This window comes from Falco punctatus, assembly GCF_963210335.1.
Source record: "Falco punctatus genome assembly, chromosome: 8".
NCBI lineage: Eukaryota > Metazoa > Chordata > Aves > Falconiformes > Falconidae > Falco > Falco punctatus.
Genome location: NC_137588.1, coordinates 53,883,720 through 53,902,173, shown reverse-complemented (window position 1 = coordinate 53,902,173; position 18,454 = coordinate 53,883,720). Strand labels below are relative to the sequence as shown.

Here is an 18,454-nt window from a genome sequence, read left to right as displayed (position 1 = left end):
CCCTTGCCCATGACCACAAACAAATCAGTGTGGAGCTATAAAAAAGGCAATTGGTTCCTGGCAGGCAGCTGCACGCAGGGGTCCCCTGAGTGTCCTGCCTGCGCCAGGCTGAGCTGCCAGGGGCTGGGAAGGAGAAGAAAGAGCAACAAAGAGCTGACTGCCGAAAATTTCCTTCCTGATGTTGGGAAGGACGAACAGTTCTTCCTCAGGGTGAATCATGCTCCGGCACTAAGCAGCTAATCCTGTCGACTGTGGCTGTCCCCTGATAAGCTATCCAGCCAGCTCTGATTAGTTTCCAGCAACTTCATTAGAAAACTAACGTTAGAAGCAATTGGAAGTCAATTATGTTTTATGTGACTAATGTTGCTAATTATTATTACTTTTGTTAGTTTGCCTAATCAAGGTTCTCCCATTAATAGATGTTACTAATTTGTATCTACAGTGCACTGACTTCCACCAGTGGAGTTCAGAGCATTTCCCCAAACTGTCCTCTATTTTGCATTTACTGTAGATTAACATTTTCTTTCAAGTTAATTATTGTGAGCTGTAAGTTTCCACAGTGTCCTATAAACATCAAGTAAGCTTGCAGTCAGGGTTATTTTTACAATGTGTCAGGCAAAGAAACACAGGATAACAGTTTGGGAATGCTGGAAGACATATGATTGAAAATGAATCCTGGCAGATAAGTGATTCCGAACAGCGTAACCCTCTCTATGCAGGAGGTAAGAATTGTGATGGGTATGGCTGGAGAAAAAGGGCCAGAGATAACCTAAATTACTTGCCCACAGACAGAGTGCTGTGATTCCTCTCTGTGCCCCAGTATAAAGTGGAGCCGTAGCTTAGGAGCCAGTGATTTAGCACACGGAGTTTTTGCATAGACATGAAACAGTTTAGGGACAGTTAAGACTGTAGGCTGGATGTGGAAGAAAATCCTTTGATCAAAGCTGTTTGTTATGTTTCTTTTATATTTTTTTTTCTTCCTTTTTTTCCCCCTCTATGGCCAACTGCACTGGGGCAATCCAAGAGATCCCCTTGTGCCATGCTGGATGCAGATGCTCTTGCGTGTGCCGGCTGGCAGGGCTCGGAGCGGAGCAGCTGGGCTCCCAGGAGCTGCTGGCTGGCAAATTGGCCTTTTTGTTGTGCAGTTGCTAGCGATGCCCCTTGCAGTGCAGTTGCTAGCGATGCCCCTTGCAACGCTCGGTGCTGCTGGGTGGGATGGTTTGAGCGCAGCCAGCAAAGAGCCGGGTTTAAAAATGCATCGAGGGCCCCAGGCAATCTCTGCAACTTCAACATGTGTTCAGGCAAACTGTGTGCATAATTCAGCACGTTTAGTTGTGTTAACAAAGATCCTTGCCAGAGAGTGGAGTGTTTGTTTGGAGATGGCATTGTGATCCCTGTATGTCTGCGCAAGGATTATTTTCATTCCTCAAAAAAATAACAAACCACAAAACTATGGAATTTATCCTATAGAAGCAGCAGTAGGGGGTCAGGGGTTGTCTGAGCACAGCATCGGGGGCTCTGCTTGTTGTCTTTGGCTTTGAGAGAGATTCTCAGTGTGATTTTTTGGGGCAGCAATTAATCCCTGTGTGTTTTACCTTCCTCCTTTGATGGAGTAACAAGACGCGTCTGTGCTGTAAGGTAGATTGCTCCGTGGGCCTGGTGCAGGATCGCACAGCAGGGGCTGGCACAAGAGGGGCTCACCTTATCCAAAACGCTCTGGGGCACTGGCTGGTCAGTCAATGTTTGTTGCTGTTGGTTTTTGTGGGGTTTTTTTTGTTTTTTTTTTTTTTTTTTTTGTAAGTACAGTTCTATCATTGAGTATTTTGTTAACAAAGATGTTGCTTAGTTTTGTGCAGTTGAATTAATTCCATACAGCTGAGAGCAGACCTACTGCGTCCATTGCATTGCAACTGATTTACTGCGTGTCTTTGGTCAGGTCACTCAGTCTCCTGCTCTGCTGCAGCTCTCCGCCTCAGACTGGCACAATGTTAATTTATTTCTCAGTTTTAATTTTGAGTGCAACTTTAATGGAAATGTTAATTTACAGCGAGTAGTTCACGGAGTATTATTTGGGGAAATGCTCTCAAGTTTTCCATATGGTTATCAGATAGGGGGCTGTAAAAAACCCAGCCCTCTGCTAGATCTAAACTATCAAAGGTTGTAAGAATGATTAGTGAGAATAAAAGTACTTTGCAGTTGGTTAATGTTCCATGTGATTATTTATGGCAGCATTCTGACCATCTTGTGAGAAGTATCATAAACTCTGTGATTAGTTACAGGGAGAAAAAGCCACTGTTGGGACATGTTAACGTGGCAGTTTCTCTGCCTTCGGGGCTGTACCCTGCAGCCTTCCCAGGGTCTGCTTGTGGGGCTGGGCACATCAGTGTCACAAAAACTGTACTTGCAAAGTGAGAAAGAAAAATCCCTTTTTGCTTTTTTATGTCTCATTTTTCTTAGTGCCTTCCTGTTGAGGATGGGAAGCTGATGGGAAGCTCTTGCCGTGGCCTTTGGGGAGAGTGCTTGGCACTGCAGGAACCAGAGTACAACACGCGGGCACTGAGCAAACACCTGGGCAGGTTTTCAGACAGGGCTGTTGATGCCTGATCGGCTCTTCAGATGCTGGATTGACACCAGCCCTGAGGAGAAGGTCTCAGAGGTGTTGGTTGATGAGAAGCTCAATGTGGCCTGGCAATGTGTGCTTGCAGCCCAGCAAGCCAACCGTATCCTGGGCTGCATTGACAGCAGTGTGGCCAGCAGGTTAAAGGTGATTCTCCCCCTACTCAGCTCTGGTGAGACCCCACCTGCAGTGCTGTGTGCAGCTCTGGGGCCCCCAGCACAAGGACATGGACCTGTTGGAGCAAGTCTGGAGGAGGCCAGGGGGATGCTCAGAGGACCGGAGCACCTCTCCTGTGCAGACAGGCTGAGAGAGTTGGGGTTGTTCAGCTTGGAGAAGAAAAGGAACCAGGGAGACCTTACAGCGGCCTTATGCCTAAAGGGGGCTTATAAGAAAGATGGGGACAGACTTTTTAGTAGAGCCTGTAGCAACAGGACAAAAGGGGAAAGGTTTTAAACTCAGAGGGTAGATTTAGATTAGATATTAGGAAGAAATTCTTTGCTGTGAGGGTGGTGAGTCATTAGAGCAGGCTGCCAAGAGCAGCTGTGGGTGCCCCATCCCTGGAAGTGTTCAAGGCCAGGCTGGACAGGGCTCTGAGTAACCTGCCCTGGTGGAAGGTGTCCCTGCCTGTGGGAAGGGCTTGAAACTAGATGATCTTCAAGGTCCCTTCCAACCCAAGCCATTCTGTGATGCTATGGTGATTCTGTTATCCCTTGTGCAGTCCTTGCAGTTATCCACTGCTTTGGAAAGCTGTACACCTGGTGCATTGCTTAGGGGTCTCCCTTACATTTATTTACCGGACATTTTGCAGAGGCAAGGTGCTTGCTTATGGGACTGCCCCTTTTCTGCCTCTTGCTTTCAGCGTGAGCTTAGATGGATCACTTATTCCTGCTCTGCTTTGGTTTTCCATCCCAAAAATGGGAATAAAGCAGTTGCCAGCTTTGTGCACTTAAATTCGGAAATCAGCTCCATAGACATGTCTTAGACAAGGAGTAGGTGTGAGTGAAATAGTCTCCCCTCTCTTACCCTGCATCCAGATGGCTTCTTATGAGTGGCCTGTTCAGAGCATGGAGCTGATGTGGCAAGGTTTTGGGGAGGTGGTGTGATGACAACAAAGTGGGATGAGTGTTATGAACTGGTCGGAACAGCTGGTTATTTTGGAGAGGGCAGCCCAACAGGATGTCTCCTGGCTACGTTCTCCAGCTCTGTACGCTGGTGACCGACCAGCATGGGAACACAGGGCAACTCAGCCTTGCCTTTTTTCTTAAGAAGTAAATGTTTGCTGGAAAGTGTTGTGTTGGGTGCAGATGTTTTGTGTCTCTCATCCATCAAGGTCAGTTGGAGTTCTGCCAATGTGAGTGACGTGTGTGTAGAAGAGGCCAAAATCCTCCTGCTGACGAGCGCTGTGGGACTTGTCTGTGCACTCTGAAAGACGGTAGCTTGGCTCCCATAGCATTGCAGCACAAATAGGGCCCGAGGCTGAACTGGTGACACTGGTGCAAATTCAGGGTAAGAAGATCTTGTGTAACACTGCTGGCCCCCGTGCCAGGCTGACCCGCTCCTCCATGGGAAGTTGGAGATGACTCATTTCCCCTGTGAATTTGTGAGCTCCCCTCTCTCTCCTCCCTTTGGGCATCTTGGTGTTAGTACTGGTCTTCTGACCCGCCTGTGTGATGCTCTTTGCTCACTAGCTCTATTTATAGGGAATTTAATAAGATATCAATTAAAGAAATGAAAACAAACTGAAGATGTCTGTCAGTGGAAAACCTAGAGTGAGGCAAGGTTATTGGTAGCAGTTGTTTAAAATCTTGTCAGCTCTTTTTATAGCCAGTCCCTGTTGCTGTGGGACAGCTGAGCCGGACCCATGTGCCTGAGCAGCTGGTGGCAGCCCCTGTGCAGGACCCTGCCTGTCTGCTGGGACCATCACGTTGGGTGGTTCCTGCCTCCCCGGCTTGTTATAAAGGGGAGAGATGCTGATGAGTGAAGTGGACTCAAGGGAGTCCCTCTTCATAAAGAACATGCTGGATAGAGACTGCTAATTAGCTCTTGTGATTTTATGTTTTCCTGTTTGCATATGGCTTGTTTGGGGGTTATGGTATTTATGGTCCTATGGGGAGGATGTGAGCTGGCCTGGAGAAAGGAGATTTCTGTTCCTTCAGAGCTTTATGATCCTCTTTGCTCTTGAAAACTCCAGCTGTGGGGAGACCAGGAAATTGGAGATTTGTTTGAGTGAATTAGCATCTGTCTCTCTAAAACCTGTTTCTCTGTTTTGCTGTACCCTAAGTATTATTTCAGCTTGCTGCCCGGCACCTCTGCAGTGTCAGTGCTGGGAGAGGCTCCTGCTGCAGTAAGAGGCCATCCCAAACAGCTGGCTGTCTCCAAGTCTGTCTGGGGTCTCTGGTGTGTTCAGCTGTCCCATGTTTCAAGAGGGTGGGAGTGAACATGCAGAAATCCTCTGGTCAGGGTCCCTCTAGGCCTAGGATCTCCTCTTCTAACCCGCTGGGTACTAAGGGCAGTGTGCTGAGCGCCAAAGATATGCCAGCATTGGCCATGTGCTCCCAGCATCCCTGTGCATTCCAAAGTTATCTGGGAAGCACGTTACTTCTCTTTAAAAGTTTGAGCTGCTTCCGCTCTTTCCCAACCTGGTGATGTTATCCCCTCTCTGGTGTCATCTCTAGGGAGATTGTTATGTTCAAAGCCAAGGGCTTGATTATCTTTGCCTAGGTGAAGTCTTAGCCCCACTTGTCCCTGCTGTTACGGTCACCTCTTTCTGAGATCTTTTCTGCTCCTGCTGCTGCACTTACCAGCTCCTGCTGTGGCCACCTCTGCTCCAGCTGCCTCTGATCTGTCAGGTACTTCCTCTCTCCTCCACTTCACCCCGCAAAAAGGTACCACACACAGCAAAGCATCTCCTCCAGCCTTATTAAAATCACAGGGTATATGTATGTGCATAGCTCCCAGGCTCTGTCTGATATTGTTTGATCAATCAAGAGCAAGAGGAAGGAAAGTGCTGAGTTGAGGGAATTCAATAGACGCTGTTTTAAAAAAAAAAAGAAAAAAAAAAAGAAAAGATGTGTCCAAAACCACAAACATGATCTCATGCAACATAGACATTGTGATCTGGGAACGACAAAGGGCTGAGTCTGTGTCTGGGCAAACAAAGGAACAGAAATAGCAACCCAGAAATATTAGTTCATTGTCAAAATGACCCTCACTCCCTGGCCATATGATTTATATGGAGCAGAAACCAGGGCAGCTGTGCTTTGCTGCTTTATGTAAGAAGAGTGAAAGACCAGTGAAAATCTGTGTGCTAGGCTTCTGTAGCATCAGAGAAAAAGCACTGTTGTGATCTCTTCAGTCACTGGAGTGGCTTCTTCACGCCTACTTTAGAAAATCAGCCTTCAAGTCATGCTGTGGCTGAAATGCATCTGGTGCCGCTGCCACTTCTAATTTAGGAATATCACTTGGAGGTTATCAAATAAGCAATACTTTGATCCTGCCTTGGCATTTGCACACCCAGCAGCATCCGGGGGTCTCGCTTTGTGTGTCCTTCTTGCCAGCTGTCTCCTGTTACCATTTCTGTGCAGGAAAACCAGCCCAAGACCATCCATGGAAAAGGAGTTGTGAAGGAGAACCAGGACAAGCTGTTCACTTGGGAAAGGGAGCTGGGGGGGGAAGAAGCATGTTCCAAAGTTTGATCACAGTCTGGTTTATTTTCTGTTTAGACTATCCCAGTCTATCCCACTCCCCAGACATCCTCTGGCCCACTGCTGTCCAGTAACTACCTTGGACCAGCCCTATAATGGGCCCTGGGAAGGTAAGGACATCAAGGGTGAGGAGCTGTTAAAAATGTGAGGGTAAAACAACAGGTAAAACTGGTACTGTGCTTGTGGGTGAGCACGAGACCCTGCTCCACTGAACCATCTTCCTTTTGCTATTTTTTGTGGAATATCTTCTTTTCCCCCCTCCTCAGGATCCCTAATTATTTTTTTATTTTTATTTGGATGCCTGCGTCTGCAGATCAAACAACATACTTCCATCATTACAAGTCAGTGAGTCACAAGAGCCATAATGACTATCTTAAAAATAACTCCAAAGCCCTAGTGCAATTGCTCTGCAGGCTGAGATGTGTTCTTGCATTCCCCAGGGAAAGCTGGAGGCAGGCTAAGGAAGAGACCCAGGAAGAGAGCCATTCTCATGAACAGGCTTTGATGACTTTTCAGATTTGCTTTTTGTCCTCTTTGCAGCTCAGCTTCATGCTCTGATGTGAGCTCTGTGAAATGGCTGTTTCCTTTCAACCCTCCTCCACCTCCATTCCTTTGCCTTTGTCCCCTCTTCTTCCTCCCCACCTCCTTTTTTGGTAGGGGGGAGTTTAGAAAGATCTCATCTGTTGGTAAAAGTGTGCCTGTTCCAGCCACTTCAGCATTAGTGCAAAATGAGAACGTTTCAGATGGCTCTTTTCTCCCCTAGGCAATGAGAGAGTGGAAGAGGAGAGGCAGGGTTATTTCTGATGTTGCTCTATTGACAATGAATTTTGCATCAAGCTTGAACCTGGTCCATTGATAAAGGTGCAAACTCCCAGCTTTGAGTATCTGGGGAGATGAAGCGCTACCCTGCGGGACATCATATTGCCTGACCCAGCACAGGGACAGAGAGTCTCTAGAGCCTTAGGGTTCAGCGGAGGAGATGCAGAGCGGTGCTCACCCCACCTGCAGGGCTGGTGCACTTCAGGGTGCTCCGCACAGTAACAGAAATGCAGGTGCTGGTGCAGCTCAGTCCCGGGGTGACTCCCTTAACCGCTTGTGACATTGTTCTCTCCATTTGTAAAACGGGCGATAATGCCTCTTCCTTCCTAAAAATTGCTCAGTTGTTTAGCTCTGGAGGATGTCTGGACACAAGGCACTGTTCTATCTCCAAACAAGAGACTCTAGTGCAGTGGGAGTAGTATTTCCGCAAGTGTCTTTTCCTAAGGAAGGACAGAAAAGCACGTTCCTGTTTATCCCCAGACTGGGAATGGGTCATAGTGGTGCAGGACAGAAACAGCAGCCCCAGGCTGTGGGTGGGGTGAGCAATGGTCAGACCTGTGCCCTGTTTTTCCTACCTGCAAAACAGCTGCAGCACAACCTCTCTTGAGACCGAAACCATCAATTGCATCCATGACTTGTTCTGAGCTGCTGATCTGTTGATGCCCTTTTGTGACCCTAAGAGTGGCCCTACTAGGACAGAGGCCATGTTGGGTGAAGTGGCACATAACATCACCTGCACATCTCAGGGGACACACGCTGGTGTCCTCAGCTTTATCATCTTTGTCAGTGTCATCAAATACAGATGAGGGTAGTGCTGGCAAATGGATATCCCAGAATAGTCCAGCAATAATAAGCTTAAGCATGAAATGAGACTCAGAGATGCAGGGAAGTCCAGATACATTTAATAATCAATACATTTAATAGTTAAGACACAGACATAACAGGTCACAAGTAATGTATTATTTAATTTTATTTTTTTGATGATATTTAATATATAAAAAATGGGGAATTGAACTGTCCTTGCTCAGCTCCCTCTTGGTTCTTCTGTTTGTTTCTGCTTTTTTACTGCTCAGGGCAGAAAGTGTGACTCTTCCAGCTGCCTTGTTCCAAGTTACTTTCTCAATATCTCTGTGTCTTCTGCAGTGTTTCCTGCAGCTCTTCATGGTGCCTCTCCAAAACCTCACTGCACAGCCATACAACCCGTGGGGTTTTCTTTCCCTCTGATAAGCAATGGGAAAAGCACTTGTTGGAAAGATGTGTTGTAGGTAGTTGGTAGGGTGTTCATACCCATGGATGCAGCTACATCTTCAAAGAAAAAATACCAGACCCTCAGTCCAGAGAACCCTCAAAGCCTTCTGAAGATCTGATCTCCTGGAAATCTCAACTCTTCTAATTCAAAAGGAAAAGCTGGCTCCCTGAGCTTGGCTGGCCTGTCTGCTTTGGCCACAGGTTTTCCACCAGCTCCTCAAGCATGTTGTGATCATCATTGCACTCTGCCTGCTCTGGGCTTTGGCTCAGGAGGACTATACATCATGCTCACTTGTGTCATATTGTACTGGCTGCTTTGGGGAGTAGTGAGACTGCTGAACTCATTTTACCTCTGACCTGAGCAGAGAGAAATGGATGTCCTCAGATGGGCAGCCAAAGGGCTGTTTCTAAGCACTGGTGCTCCACCTCACTGAGATCTGCCTTTTCTAGGCAAAGCCTTAGATCCCCGAGGTGTGAATTAGACCTTTGCTCCTTTCCCAGATGCTGTACAAGGCAAGTGAACTCGCCCTGACTACATCCCAAGTGGAGTTTCTTATCAGATACCCACTTCAGCCCAAGGGGTTGGTTGATACTGACCTGGTGCTGGGAACGCATGGTTGGAAGTTGCTAATTGTTTAATGCACATTGTTATCACTGTTCTAGTAATAGCAGTGGTGCAAAACTAAGTGAAAGCTCGGCTCTCCTTGCTATTGCTTTCCCAGGAACTCCTAACTTTCTCAGAGCTGCGTTGTCCTTTCCATCGCTTTCTCACCAGGGAAGCTACTGCACTGACTTCAGCCTCTTGTGAGATCCAGATCCTTCCCTTCCTGAGATATTTCTTCCAAGTTTTATCCTTAACATTTAGAAAAGAAAATTGCCTCTATAAAATATTCACTGAAAAAGAAAACCCTCCCCTACCAAGAACAACGCTGTTTCCCCCCCCCTCAACAAACTGCTCCTCTGACTTGAAAATAAATAATTGTTGAGAAATCGTGATTCTTGAAGTGGGTCTCTGCAACAGCATGTTTTGTCCAGCTGGGTCATCGGCCAGCAAGGGCTTTGGGCAATTGTGCTTCTCAAATTTAATTCTCCTAAGGATAAAGGAGTTGTGCATCTTTCTCCACTTCCTGCATGCAAGTGTTAGCATGTGATGTCTCTTAAAAGAAGTTTCTCTCAGTAGTTATAAATTGTAGCTGATTAATCTCAAGGGTTTACTGGTAAGATTGTCTAACACACATAAGAAGAATGAATGCTTTTCTTTTACTTGGCTTTTTTTTTTTTTTTTTTTACAGTTTGGAATCTAGATCTGCTAGTTACTTAGCTTGTGAACTTGGGCAAGTCATGCATCCTTTGCAGCTGAATTTCTTCCACAGAATGCTAATTCTGGTAGCTCTTACTGGCTTTTATGGACCGCTTTGAAATTGTATGAGGTGAAAAAACATAAATAAGCTACTAACTAGCCTTGACGTAATTCTGTATAGTAGTGTATGTATTGATACAGATAGAAACCAATCTGTGCAAGATACAGATAAAAGTATCGTTCTGCCTTGGTGGTGATATTATTGGGATGAGGCTTTAATCCAAAACTGAAGACAGATGAGACATTTTCAAAGTAAGATCTCTTGGATCAATTGCTGTCCTTGGAGCTCTAGGTATTGAAAGTCTGTGACTTGGCTTTTATTTATTTCTTTAACTTGTGGTTAAATGTTGAGAGGAACAGAATACTGCTTTCAGAGGTGTCTTGGGAAACTAAATCTACCTTGAAAACAAATGGGGATTGAGTACCTAAATTACTTAAATGATTTTGATTTTTCGGTACCATTTTAATTAAGCTGTATGCTGTGTAGTAGCAGGAGAATGTACTGTGAGCAGCCTCAGAGTCAGCCACGTTCCTTGTTCTACCTACATATGCTAAATGTATAGAGATCATGTCTTTACCAGTGGGCGGTTGGCATTCTGGATAAGGACCTGCCTCTGAGTCAGCTCTAATGGGTTCAATTCTCCTGCTCAAGCAATAATGGTTTACACTTCTAAAGTGAAAAGCCCTTCTGGGTTGTGTTGCTCTAGATAAAGTATTACATGCTGTACAAACCCATAGTATGCTTCATAGGCTGATTTCAAAACCATGTTACACTCTCAGCTTTAATGTGCTAAAGAACAGCCAAGACCTTGACAGCTTGCTAAATAGGAGTAGTGATTTGGAACCGTTATTTGCAGAGTGTATGTGTCTGGCTGAACAGCCCAAATTGTAGCCTCTGTGAGAGTAGTTGCAATTAATTACATATTGCTGCAAGATTCTGGCCTGGGTTCCTGCCTCAGTCCCACATAGGAAACAAGCACAAAGCTGTCAGGGGGTTATGAAGCAAAACAGAAAATTAAGAGAGGATGAAAAGCCTTGCTGGTGATTAGTTGGGCAGGGTGGAGGGAAAGGGAGTAAGGGGAGGGGAGATGAGTATTTGCTAGCAATACCTGGCCTGAGGAGAAGATGCTGGCACCTATTGTAGGGCATGGCTTAGGACACAACTGCATGTGTGGTCATGCTCTGAGACCAGCAGATGTCAAGCAGGAACCCAGCTCTCACCTTGGCTGTACAGCTGTGTGAAATCATAGGATTAGAGCAGAAATGCACGCATATTTTATTTTTTCCTTGCTTTGGTAGACTAATCCCATTTTAGCTGTGACGGCTCTGTAATTCTCATTACTGCAATAAGCAATGTGGAGTTGACTGTCCTGGGCAGTGGTCTGCTGTCGTGGCTTGCTCTAGCATAGGTTTTACGGAGATGCTGGAGTGCCACACACATACAGAAAAGCAAAGCCATTTCTTTCAGTTTGAAGTGCTACCCCGAGGAGCTAGAGCTCTGAGACTGCAGCCCAAATAATCTAGTTGTTATGATGCTCATTTCTGGGGACAATTCACCCACTTGGACCTGAATTGGCCTGGACAGACATTTCTGCAGGATGTTCATTTATCGGAGTGACTTGACTGGCAAACAGTTCCCAATCCGTAGCACTTTATTGACCTGCTGAAATCAATAGCCATTCTCCCACTGCATCTCTGAGCAGAGGATGTAAAGAAGCAGTGGCAGAACTATTGCTCCTGGAGTAGGATACGAGGCAGACACCCACAATGTTTCTGGAACATTGCAGCCACCTCTGGATAAGGTTGTGTTGTTGTTTGTGTGTTTGGTTTTTTTTTGTGTGTGTGTGCTTTTATTTTTTTTAATGTCTGCTATGTCTCACTATGAGCCTGTTGCTTTCATTTTGAGTTTCTTTGTATGGCTGCTTATTGGCCTGGTAGGTACGTCCATGTGAATTAAAGAAAAATAAGTTATGTTTTTTAAGTATCTCACTTAAGAATTTTTTAAAAAACTACATTTTCTTGGAGTAGTCTTCACTGACATGATAGTACCATCTAAACTTGTTCTTGAAAGCAGATGTCTAAACAGTCTTGTTGTGCTTAACAACTGACATGCAGATGTCTTTCTGAACACATACGGCCTCAGATAATGAACCTTCACAGCACCACCGAGACATGTCAAGGTTTTGCTGTGAACAGCAGCAAGTCAGGTGAACTGCCTCAGGACCGAGGGAAGGGTGTTGGAGCTGGGATTGGATCCAGTCCTCCCGAGGCAGTATGAAGTCTGGTTCTTAAGGAATGTCTAAGTACATCTGCAAAGTTGGTTTGTATTTAAAAAAACCCATCACCACCAGCTATTCATAGCACAGCCACTGCAGAAACAGCATCTATTTGTTCAGTGATAAGAATAAGAAGTTTCATAATGGCCTGATGGAAAGGCTGCAGGGAGTCCTCCTTATAGCTGAAATCCTCTAATGGTTATTGCCAACCTCTCCTCTGTGGTGGATATGTATTTGTACTGGGAAATGGAATTAGAGCTTCTTACTTCTAGACAGCTCTGATGAGGCTTGGCTAACCTCAACTGAAACTCCACTGCGTAACTGCAGGGTTGCCTCCGTGGAATGGCTCTGCTCTTCCCTGGTCCCAAAGGCCACCAAAAGCATCTCACTGGCCTCATGGTCAATACCCTCAACAAAACAACACAGGACATGGAGCGGAAGTCTGGCTTGGATGCTGTCAGTATGAAACTTTGAGGTCCTTCTAGCCTCAGGAGGAAAAACACTGTAATGAAGAAAACTTCATGTCCAAAGTTGCTGTGTCAGATGTTCTCTAGCACTGAAAAACACCTGCATCTCCTGTTCCCTATTAATTATTAGAGATGTTCAGCTGACAAGGTATGGGGATGAATTATCTCCTGAGGTGATGGTTTAAAGCTGGTTCACCCCAGATCTGCTGTGTGGTTCACAACTTGCTTCTCTATTCCTGCCTACTGACGTGTGCCAAGCCCGTGTCACCCGGGCAGCAGAATGTGGTCACAGAGGCTACGGTGCTTGCCTTAGATCCTGGCTTTTGTGACTTTTTTTTTGTTTTATTGTTGAATTAGTGGAAGCTGCTTGTGGAAAAAGATGCCTCTGTTTCCCTGCCCATAAAATGAAAGTTCTGCTTCTCTAAATCTCGTAGTACTTGCCAAATGTTTTTAGATAAACAGATGGAAAGGAGCTCAGAGGAGGGACCTCAAGGGATATGAATTAGCTGTCAGCAGACCTTCAACTAAAGTTAATGAGATGGAGAATTAATAACCCCATGGGTGGGTCAAGCTACACTAGCTATGTACCTCTTTGCATAATTGATGATCCACCCAGCACAGAGATCTGCTGGCCACTGTCCTGGCTCGGGTTATGAATACTCAGTCACCTGGTGAAGCTGTAATTAATCCCTCCGTGCCCATATGGTAGGCTGGTGCCACAGCTTTCCACCGGGGATTTGAACCCATTCTTGCTCCTGGTGTTGGGTTTCCCTGCGGGAGGCTGAGATGCAAAGGCAGGAGTGCTGCCTGCTCAGCTCCGGGGAAGATGCTTCAGTGTCTGAGAGCTGAAACCAGAGCCAGGACCTGCTGCCAGGGTCTGAACCACTCCTTGGAGAGTGGGTGTGAGAGTGCCGGGGGGATTTCTCAACTTCTGTGATGGAAGCAGCCTTCTGGTGATAAGCAGCCGAGGAAGGGGTCAGGGTATGTATGGCACGATGTCTCTGAGGAATGAAGCAAAGAGAGGGAAGTACAGCAGCTTGCAAGGTAGGAATGCCAAATCTGCCCTAAAACTGCATAATTAACGCACCCAGGTGTTTGGCACGGTGGTTATCTGTTGTGCTGGGAATATGTGCAAGCCATGTAGAAGAAGGTACAGAACAGTCAGATAACAATTTTTAAAAGGTACTTAAAAAAAACCCTGGCAACTTTTCTCATGGTAGCTGTAAGACCTTGGTGTTCTGGACAAATTTTAGTGACTTTTTTTTTTTTTTTCCTTTCTGGAGAGAAAAACTAGTTTCTCCTGCTTTTACAGCTCTTTCCATTTGCAGCCGGCCTGTGAGCTGCTAAAGCAGTGGGTGCCTCCTGCTCCAGCAGTGCCTGCCTTGTGCTGGGGGGGTAAAACAGTCCTCCCAGGGTGTTACAGTCTTCTGTGATGAAAGGGGCTAGAAAGACTGTACAAGTCACTGTTTATGCTCCAGATAAGACGTGCTGCACCTGAAGGTGAGTAATGAATCTGAATTAAATCCCTCCTGGTAGGCTGATGCACCCCAACTGACTGCAGAGGAGCTGCCTCGGTTGACATGAGCTGGCAGTGTGGCTCTGTTGATTTAGGTTGCTGTATTTCTAGACTCTCCTTTGTAAGTATTATCAGTTCCTGGGGCAAAACCCACACTTTCCCCAAGTGGTTGGGCTGGTGATGCTGGAGCATGCGGTTTTTGGCTTCTGCAGAAAGCCTGGGCTGCCTCTGTCTGCTCTCCTACCCTGGCGCTGCTCGAGGCTCTGGCTACGCTGCAAGTCATGGAAAGGTCTAGCTCCAAGTGGATGCTTTCTGGACCAGGGCCAGCTTCTTAAGCTGAGTCTGCTTCCTAGCAAATGAGGTGGTATTTTGTCAGACTGTGGCCTCTGGGCCTTGCTACTTGCTCTTCAATTTCTCTGGTGTGCTCTGGGCTCCTGCAAGGGGATTGCAGATGCTAAGATCTTGTCTTAGTAGAGTTTAAAAACAAACAAGCCCAGTTTGTCTTTGCAATGTGCCAGTTAATGTGCTTTATTAGGAGCAAGAGAATTTTCCTGTTGTATGTGCTGGTCAGGCCAGATATTTGCATTTCTGAGAGGTTCAGGGCCATTTGGTTTTGCTGTGTATAACCCACAAGGCATCCAGAGCCCGCAGGCACCCACTCTAACCATGCATCTTCTTGTTGCTTTGGAAGCGGGTACATGCTGTTAGGGGTGCAGCCTCCCCATCCTTGGGGATGGAGCAGGGAGATGAGCACCGGAGGGCACTTGTGTCACTGGTCGGGGTTGGAAGGGACCTCTGGAGATCCTCTAGTCCGACCTTCTGCTCAAGCAGGGTCACCTAGGGCAGGCTGCACAGGGTCTCATCCAGGTGGGTTTTGAATGTCTCCAGAGAAGGAGACCCCACAGCCTCCCTGGGCAGCCTGTGCCAGTGCTCTGAATAGTGTCCCCTTTCTTTGCTCTATCATCTCCACGTTCCCTTTACTCCATTTGTGTTTTGTTGAAAGCTGTTTGGAGACACTTGGGAACGAATTGATTGTGATTGATTTCAGCAATTCTATCCTTCCCTCCTGATAAGCATCCTGATAAGCATGGACATGATGGTTCATTGATCAGGGTGCTTAATCTTCATGGTTTATACTGAGTTTTATGTTAAGACATAGCAGCTGTAAAAGTAACAAATAAGCATTGGTCGAGTGCCTTGTCATGTGCTGTGTAAAAGGAGGCAGACATGTGCTGTTTCTGAAATTCTCTGCCTTCCAGCCCATTAAAACGTGATTCATCAAGCAGTCGAACTTTTCCCCCCCTGCTGTTCCTAGATGAAGAAAAAACATGTGTGCTTCTGCTGTGATGGTGAGCGTGTCCTTCCTGGAGTTTTTTTGTGGGCTTATGTCTGCAGAAGGGCCTGAAAGACATCCCTTTCAAATGTGGGACAGTAAGCTCTGTTAAAGCACAGATTCTGAAGAAAAAAAATGCCGCTTCCATCAGCCCCTGAATCACCAGCGAAAGCGTGTCCTCCAAATGTCAACAAATTCTCGCACCTGTCTGCATACGCGCGACTGCAACTTGCAGGATTTTCCTTCTGACCGCAGGACCGGTGACCTCTTCCGAAAGCTTTCTTCACCTTTGGCTGCTCTCCAGAAGGAGCCTAGACACATCCAATCTTTCTGAAAGCAAAAGTCCTCGTTTAGGAACACCTGCCCAAGGATGCGCTTTCCAGCATGAACTCCTGCAGCTTTCCTGCAGCTGACGGTGGTTTCTGCTGCAGCGGCAGGGTGGAGGAGGTGGAGACCGCCGAGGTGTTGGGCATCGTGTGCCAAAGCCCGGGCTGAGGCACAGCTCCTTCCACTTCACCAGGGTCTGTGGTGTGCACGTACCAAGAACTGGCACTTGGGTTTCAGACCGCACGCTTACAAAAGTGGCTCTTCCAAGGATGCAGTGATACACTTGGAGGCAGGCCAGCTGTCTGCGCTTTGGAGAGAGGTTCAAGGCACTCTTCTCGCTGTGTACCTCCCACAGCACGCCCAAAGCCTGCAGGCACCTGCTCCAACCATACGCCTCGTTGTTGTGGGTATGGGCTTAGGTAACAGCACAGCTTCTGTTCCTTTCAGGAAGAAACAGGGAGATGAATACAGGAGGCCACGTGTGTTTTATTTATTCATTCTGTCATCTCCCCGGGTTCTCTTTATTCCCTTCTTGTTTTGTTGAAGGCTGTTTGGAGACACTTGGGAACAAATCAGTAACAGCACAGTACACGCCGTGTACTTGGTGATTAGCTTAGATGCAGGATAAACATAATATCCCGACCAAATCTATTTCTTTCTGGCGAGTTCGTTATCTGGTTGCAGCCAGCTGGGGCTGAGACCAGTGAAATGCAGCATGCAATGAGCCAGGGGAGGCTGTGAATTTAAAACCTTTGCTTGCCCACCGAGGCATCACGTTTTATTTCTTTCTTTCCTTTTTTTTTGTTTTGTTCTTTCCTGCCCCCAGAATAGTAATCAGCTGGAGATCAGGGTTTTCTACATACTGCTTTTCTCAGAGTTGTGTTGGTATAGTGGATAACCCCACCTCTGAAATATGGAGTACTTAAAATAGCCAAATCTGGAGTTTCTTATTCCTTTTATTTCCCTTCCCAATCTTTATTCCAGAAAAAAGTGAGATGTGGGTGAGTCTCAAAGGGCACTGTCCAGGAACCTCTGCCCTGAGCGGAAGCGAGCCGGAGGAGAAGTGGCAGGAGTTGTGCAGCACACGGGCCGTTTGAGCCTGGAGTCACACATTTGCCTTGATCGGTTCTTATTTTGGGGGCCTGACCTCTCCACCACACGGTGTCAGTGCATGTCACATGCATGTGCTGTGCCCTGCTCCTGTAGCACAAAGCAGACCTGCTGCTGGGACACGCCATCCCTCAGCCAGCGGGATTGCTCACCCGCCACGGGCTGCCTGGGGACGTGGATGATTTTGCTCAGTGATGCATGTGGGAATTCCCTCCCCCTTTTTAAGGTTTTTAGTTGTTTTTTTTCCTTTGTCCCTGCCCCCCCCCCCCCCCTTGATCATTTCTGACATATTTGAGACAAGCCAGTGTTAACACTGCAAAAAGAATTAAACCACCAACCAAAAAGCATGAGAAAAATCTCAAGGACTCAGAGGAGACTTGTTTTCATTTACATTAGCAATTTCTATAAAGAATGAGCAGGAAAACGTGATCTTCCCAGTTGTCATTTCTTTATAAGAAGCAGCCTGGGCCCTGTGAGCAGGGGCGTGCTGTGGGGCACACATGAGGGGATGTGTGTTTTCTGGGGGGCTTGGCACCAAGCAGCCAAGTTCCCCATCCCCGAGGCAGGTGGGACCCGGGAGCAGGCTGCGTCTTGCTCCCACAGAATGCCGGTTCATCTCCTGCCCAACCAGCCAACCGAGTCTCCTGCAGCCTATGCATCTCTTGTAAACTTTTATTCCAGAAATCAGGATGGATTACTAGGTTTTAGGTGTTTTCCCCCTAATTTTGTTTTAGAAAGAGTGAAATCTCTACTAACGTGCCAACCACAACAAACAGTGGAGTATCCTGTCGCCTGCGAGTCTACCCCTATCAGCCCTTCTCTGGTCAGGGCTTATCTCTGGGGCTGCAGCCCAGCCTGAGGTTTGGATAACTTTGCATTTACAATTTAGAATACTATAATAAACAAGCAAATAACAGCTTCTTTCCCAGACACACACATACTTATGTACACATATACACATGGAACAATGCTTAATTCTTGCTGTCCGTGGGCTTGGGGGCTGTTTATATACAGCACTGCATGTTTATATATGGAGTTCATCTCCTCAAGTGAAGACAGATTAAGCAGCGGGGTGAATAGACCAGTTATGTGAACTATGGGATTTCCAACCTAGAAATCTTGCCAAGACCAAGCCAGTCAAATTGGTAGCACGGCAGTGTTTCTCATTAATGTGCATAGAAAGTTGTGCCTTGCTGATAATGCACACCAGTATCCTGTTGAGAGGTTTGGGAACCCATCTGGGAGCAGCCATCGGAGCCTGTCCAGGCTGGGCTGAGTCTTCTCACTTCCCTCTACATTTTCTCCTCTGAGAACCTTGCAGGGAAAAAAAACTGTGCAGCTCTCCTGCATAGACATCCTGAAGTCTGTGGGAATACTAGTGTCAGTGGTATGGTTTGCTGAAGAGAAATAAGATTATTACAGCGTCCTTTCCCTCCCTGCAGCTGTTCCACGTTGTATGTGGTTTATTGGGTAAGTGGTTGTGGTGCCTACCTTCCATCCCAGGACAAATTATTTCAAACTTGAAAATAAGATTATCTGCCATAATGGTATGTGGTGGTTTTCCTCGCTGCTGCGAGTGTTTATGCTGATGCACAGATTTGTGGCTTGGCTGCTTTTGCATTCTGCACAGAGTGCTCTCCTGCTCTCCCCAGTCTCTGCACTTTTAACACTTCACCT

General features: G+C 46.7%; 1 protein-coding gene across 4 annotated transcripts in view; it reads left to right on the top strand.

The window, feature by feature from the left end:
- NEURL1B (neuralized E3 ubiquitin protein ligase 1B) overlaps positions 1-18,454 on the top strand; it is a 130,452-nt gene that overhangs the window by 15,200 nt on the left and 96,798 nt on the right. For 3 of the 4 annotated variants that reach the window (XM_080398206.1, XM_080398205.1, XM_080398208.1), the window contains one exon: positions 1-18,454. This exon is cut by the window's left edge; it is cut by the window's right edge and continues 61,401 nt beyond it. Coding sequence is in view for 1 of the 4 variants with exons in the window: in XM_080398207.1 (XP_080254333.1) it covers positions 13,961-13,991 (31 nt within the window). In the remaining 3 variants the exon portion in view is untranslated. The other variant, XM_080398207.1, reaches the window with a different exon arrangement.